The sequence below is a fragment of the Tachysurus vachellii genome, chromosome 11, assembly GCF_030014155.1.
Source record: "Tachysurus vachellii isolate PV-2020 chromosome 11, HZAU_Pvac_v1, whole genome shotgun sequence".
NCBI classification, from domain to species: domain Eukaryota; kingdom Metazoa; phylum Chordata; class Actinopteri; order Siluriformes; family Bagridae; genus Tachysurus; species Tachysurus vachellii.
This window is the reverse complement of record NC_083470.1, coordinates 2,077,501-2,083,662: the sequence shown is the minus strand read 5'-3', so window position 1 is coordinate 2,083,662 and position 6,162 is coordinate 2,077,501. Positions and strand designations below refer to the sequence as shown.

General features: G+C 43.6%; 1 protein-coding gene across 2 annotated transcripts in view; it reads left to right on the top strand.

The window, feature by feature from the left end:
- Positions 1-1,422: 1,422 nt before the first annotated feature.
- The window catches only part of rgl1 (ral guanine nucleotide dissociation stimulator-like 1), a 33,746-nt gene continuing 29,006 nt past the window's right edge, over positions 1,423-6,162 (top strand). The window contains exon 1 of one of the 2 annotated variants that reach the window (XM_060881206.1): positions 1,423-1,835. In XM_060881206.1, coding sequence (XP_060737189.1) covers positions 1,701-1,835 — 135 coding nt within the window. In that variant the 5' untranslated portion in view covers positions 1,423-1,700. The remainder of the gene's footprint in view (positions 1,836-6,162) is intronic. The other variant, XM_060881204.1, reaches the window with a different exon arrangement.

The following is a 6,162-nucleotide window of genomic DNA, read 5'->3' as shown; positions in this document are numbered from 1 at the left end:
GATTGCTGCTTTAAGATGTTAGTGGATTCTGCTTTAAGGTCTTTACTGATAGCTGTTTTAAGGGTTTTGCTGGTTGCTACTTTACGAGGTTGATTGCCACAGAAGAAAAATTCTGTTTCTACTTAGAAACTTTTAGGGTTTTGAATTTATTTAGTTTTTATTGATCACCATAATTAATTGTTTTAATGTACGACAGAACCCCACTTTAGGCTTCATGATTATTGTTTTGATTTTGATGATGTGGACAAAAAGTATAGATTGAAAAATCTCTTTGGTTGTGAGTTTATAACGTGAGGTTTGTGTGTGTGTGTGTGTGTGTGTGTGTGTGTGTGTGTGTGTGTGTGTGTGTGTTTCCAGCGGATCCGTTTTGAAATCTCTTTACTCTGCTGATTCACCTGTTCATTCCGGATTTCTCAGTTACTTTGTTGAACACTATGTTTCTGATTAGATATTAAGATCTGTGTGAGTGTGTTTGTGTGTGTGTTCCTGTGTGTGTGTTTGTGTGTGTGTGTGTGTGTGTGTGTGCAAGAGCCTTTATTTGGTCTTGGTGAATTATTGTTTAACACACTGCTGTGATTTTTGTCAGCTACTTAGTAACACAGCTGACCCACAGATAGTGAGTGTGTTTAACATGGCTCCCTGCTCCCTATTCCTTATGTAGTGCTGTGTTGCTGCTTTAAGAGGTTTGCTGATCGCTGCTTTAAGATATTTAGTGGTTGCTGCTTTAAGAGATTTGCGGATCGCTGCTTTAAGATATTTAGTGGTTGCTGCTTTAAGAGATTTGCGGATCGCTGCTTTAAGATATTTAGTGGTTGCTGCTTTAAGAGATTTGCGGATCGCTGCTTTAAGATATTTAGTGGTTGCTGCTTTAAGAGATTTGCAGATCGCTGCTTTAAGATATTTAGTGGTTGCTGCTTTAAGAGATTTGCAGATCGCTGCTTTAAGATATTTAGTGGTTGCTGCTTTAAGAGATTTGCGGATTGCTGCTTTAAGATATTTAGTGGTTGCTGCTTTAAGAGTTTTGCTGATCGCTGCTTTAAGATATTTAGTGGTTGCTGCTTTAAGAGGTTTGCTGATTGCCGCTTTAAGATGCATAGTCTGATCACTATTTAGCCCCAGATCCCCAGATAAGAATCGGCTTTGGAAATGTTCGTTAGTTTAAATCCTTAATCCTCTCATTTTCTCTCAGATGAAAAGTCTCAGCATTGCCTTTTGTCCTGTTTCTTACTTTCTCTTTCATACGCAGACTCTGTCTCTCTCTCTCTCTCTCTCTCTCTCTCTCTCTCTCTCTCTCTCTCTCTCTTTCTGTTTCTCATGTCCTGTCTGTAATTAGAATGATGGCTGTTTTTTTAAAGCCCCTCCCCCGCTTTAAACAGAGGCGGAGTCTGAGACACAATAGGGTTTAATCACTCATGTGGTCAGAGTTGAGAGCCAAGCTTCTCTCACATGAGAGAGAGGGATAGAGAGGGAGAGGGAGAGTGTGTGTGTGTGCCTGTGCATGTGTATGTGAGTAGAGTGTGTATGGAGTTCATCCCATGCTGAGCTGCAGATACATGTGAGCAACAGCGACCTGGAGCTTCATCATCAGCCTCATCATCTTTCTCATCAGGACTGGATAATGGCTGCATGTTTCGAGCTGCATTATTCTTCTTAGCATACACAGTGTTTGAGTGGGACTCAGAAGAGACAGGAGAGGCATCATGATCTCTCACTACCCCTTGGCATCTCTGCTCCCATGGACACCACTGCCCCTCTGTCTGGAGCTGGACACTGATGGAGGAGTGGCACTGCAGAGATACCAGCCACGATCACCTGACAGCAGCCCTCGGCACTGGGTCAGTCCTCTCTCTCTCTCTCTCTCTCTCTCTCTCTCTCTCTCTCTCTCTCTCTCTCTCTCCTTTAGTGTGTGTGTGTGTGTGTGTGTGTCTGTGTGTGTGTTTGTGTGTGAGTGATGTGATTTCTGTCTGAAAATCCACCTGTTTCTCAAGACAAGAAAACACCTAAGAATGTTTACAGTCCTGATGTGTGTGTGTGTGTGTGTGTGTGTGTGTGAGGGAGAGTTCATCAGGACCTCACTGAGATCACAACATTAGAGTGTTTTTTAATTTGTTTAAATCGTTTAAAGCGTAGTTTAAAGCGGCCCTAAGCGATTTATAAGCGTAGTTTAAAGTGGCCCTAAGTGTGGTTTAAAGCGGCCCTAAGCGATTTATACCAACTAAATGAAACTGACCCCAATGTGTTTGAATATTTACATGTTAACATTTTCATGTCATTTTTTTCTCTGTTTTGTCTCCTGCGTGAAGGAAGTGGCACATGCTACGTGCTTCTCCATTGTGATTACCGGGCTGTTTGCCAGATTATTAGGATTTGTGTTATTTGTGTTACAGGAATCTTTGTAGGCCTCTAATGAGTGTGACAACATATTACAGTAAACCATGATATGAGCCTCTGAACCATTTATTTATTTCTGTCCTTCAGTATCATTTATTTCTCTCCACTTACACTGCTTTTACATGGGATACTTATCTCATACTGTACACACTGTACTGACAAAAGTTTGTGCACCCCTTGTGGAACATGTCATCCCAGATTTATTCTCCACTCTGCTGTTATAATCTGCTCCACTGTTGTCTTCTGGAAGGCTTTCCACTAGTTGTTGGATCGTGGATTGGTGATCATTCACACAATCTACAGGAGCATTAGTGAGATCAGACGCTGATGTCGAGATGTTGAGGAGACTCCAGTTCCGGTTTACCGCAGAGGCGTTCAGTGGGGTTGAGTCAGAGTCAGGGCTCGGTGCAGGACACTCGAGTTCTTCACACAAACCTTCATTTCCACACCAGATCTTCACGGATCTCAGCAGCTTTATCATGCTGGAACAGGGTTTGGGAATCTTAGGTTCTTTATTGAAGGGAAACTGAAAAGCTTCAGCGCAAACAAACAACTTTTGGGTAACAGATTGAGGAAGAAGCACATGTATGTGAGAAGGTCAGGGGTGCACATACTTTTGGCTATAGAGTTTAGATGTTACTATGTTCGGGATAAAATATACAGTAAAAGAAGGAACTCTACAACGACGTCTCTGTGAATGAGCTGTTACTATAGAAACGATGACGTATTAATAAAACTAGTGTGTTAATATAAAATATCCCAGACACGTCCTCGTTTTCCGAGTCTTGCTATTAAACGAAAAACAGTGCACACTTTCTAAACCAATCAGATGTGAGAACTCAGGTGCATTACGGTATCCTGGTAGCTGATTGGTGGTTCATCATCATGTATTTGTGTTATTAACGATAGGTGAAGGAGACTTCGGGTTCGCGTATGGAAGACGTCTAAAGCGTCCGAGGCTCTGTTCCGATGGCGGTTGTCATGGCAATTCCGCTTCATCGCATTAGTCCTTGTTTACTCGACCGGCACGACTGATATATTCCTTGGGTCAGTCTCACTGAACAGGCAGATTATTAAAGTAGAAATGGAATAAAGTGTGTTTAGTTGCACTCAGATACAGACTGGTGATGACTCACTGCAAACGAATTAAGCATCGTGGTTTCTGGTAAATAGTGAAGAAAATGCAGAAAAGCACTTAATGCACTGCAGCGTGAAGTCTCTGTTAGGGAGGGATGGATATAATGATGCAGCAAGAGATAGTGCGTGACTGTGTGTGTGTGTGTGTGTGTGTGGATCCGATGAAGGCTCGAGTAGATAGCAGGAACTGTTGGAGTTGATTTAGCTCCATGATTTTATTTTTTTTCACCTCATTTTATCTTTTTTTCCGTCTATCACCGTACAAATTCTAGCCATAATTTGTGAGATGTTTCCGGAACAAATCTCAAGCTACAGTCTTCATGCGGCTGTACGATAAGGTAGAGTCGGTCAGTCGTGACACAGAGAATTTAGTTTCAAATGATCAGAAGCATGAATTTGACCACTATTTGATCCCCGGCGTGGGAGGTGTGCAAATGACGGAAACCTCTGACTGGAAGAGTGTGTGTGAGAGAGAGAGAGAGAGAGAGAGAGAGAACCAGCCCTAATACCCTCTTATCTGCTACTCGAGGTTACTGCTCTTCCTCACAATGTGCTCCCCTTCCAGCTATTGTTCTTCCATCAAAGAGAGCACACACACACACACACACACACACACACAAAACAGCACAATATTAACAACTGATGTTGGCAAAGCGCTGACATTGGAGACTCCTTCCATAACTGTAACATAAACACATTTTTTCACACACACACACACACACACACACACACACACACACACACACACACACACACACACACACACACACACACTCATATTCCACCTCCATCACAGTTTAACACAAAATTGTCCAGATCAGCATGAGCATTGTCACACACATGAACACACCATCTGTTTTTTCTGTCTTTGTGAGGACCTCCATTGACTGCAGCTCATTTATTCAGAGATCTGATGAAACGTATAATGAGGACCGGGTGATTTGTGAGGACTTTTGACACAGTCACATCTTTGTCAGGATATTTGGTCCTCACAAAGTGCTAGATACACACACACATGCACACACACACACACACGGTACGAGTCTGTCATCTCTCAGGTTCTTGATTATCAGCACGAGTAGGAGGAAGACTCCGGGCTCTAACCTCGTCCACATAAATCTTCCTTATCGTCCCTCTGCTCTTCCTGTCTCTTCTTTTCACCAGATTCACCATCGTTAAATCATGGTGCATTCTCTGACACCCAAACACACACACACACACACACTCCTCCGCCACCTCCTGTCCTTCGTCCTCCTTCACAACCGAGTCACGCAGTTGAATCATAAAACCGCGATTGCGCCTCCGTGCCGATTAATGACCCTGTTTTGTTTTTTTTAAAGGCACTGACGATGCTGTCGGGCCAAAGTCCGGTCCTTACCGAAGGCTCGAGGTGCAATAAACACCGGTTACGTCCTTCCTGTATCTCAGCTCAAGCACAGCAGGCTAGCAACCTTTATTAGAGGTCAATGAACTGTAATAAAGAGGGACGTGGCACAGTCCAGCGCTGCGGGTCAGGCATCAGCTCCACGGCACGAGCGCGTGCTCTCGCTCTGATTTACTCTCAGTTTAGTATTTGCAGATGAAGCATTTTTCACATCTGCAGCTCTTCCTGTTTTTCCACAAAAAGAAGCGAGAAGTGTTTTTTTTTGTGCCGAAAGCGACACTCTAGTTCTCGCTAGTTTTTTCTCTCTCGTCATTTACTGAGTCACTTTTTGATTCACTTTAGTTTTGGTGATTCATTCATATGTTTTGTCCCAAAATCTATGCTAGCACAATGTTACTTTTTTCCATTACCCATAATGCACTGTGTGCGTATGTGTCGCACATTAAGCTACATTAGCTGCAGGTCACAAGGTCTTTATCTTTTTGCCTGAGTGTTAATACGCTGCTAATACGTTGGCGTTTCTATAGTAACGGCTTATTCACATGGGCGTAAACAGCAATTTAATATTAATAGAAGCCTTCATAGTTGCCACGTATACATTACAGCACAGTGGAATTCTTTTCTCCACAGATCCCAACTGAGGAGTTCAGGGTCAGAGCTCAGGGCCAGCTATGATACAGCACCTCTGGAGTAGGGAGGGTTAAAGGCCTTGCACAATTGCCCAACAGTGGCAGCTTAGCAATGCTGGGGCTTGAAACCTGACCTTCCAATCAACAACCCAGAGCCTTAACCACTTGAGCCACCACTGCCCTTCATCACAGTGACATCATCACAGTGACATCATCACAATACGCATTTAGCGTTTTCTACGTTTTGTATTTTTTTTTAGACAACATGATGTTTCCTCCGAATACGATCTCATCAGATGCCTTAATGACATTTGAACTATTTGATGCAGCCGCAGCCATTACCAATAATCATGCATTTATTTTCTACCGCTTATCCGAACTACCTCGGGTCACGGGGAGCCTGTGCCTATGTCAGGCGTCATCGGGCATCAAGGCAGGATACACCCTGGACGGCATGCCAACCCATCGCAGGGCACACACACACACACTCTCATTCACTCACACAATCACACACTACGGGCAATTTTCCAGAGATGCCAATCAACCTACCATGCATGTCTTTGGACCGGGGGAGGAAACCGGAGTGCCCGGAGGAAACCCCCGAGGCACAGGGAGAACATG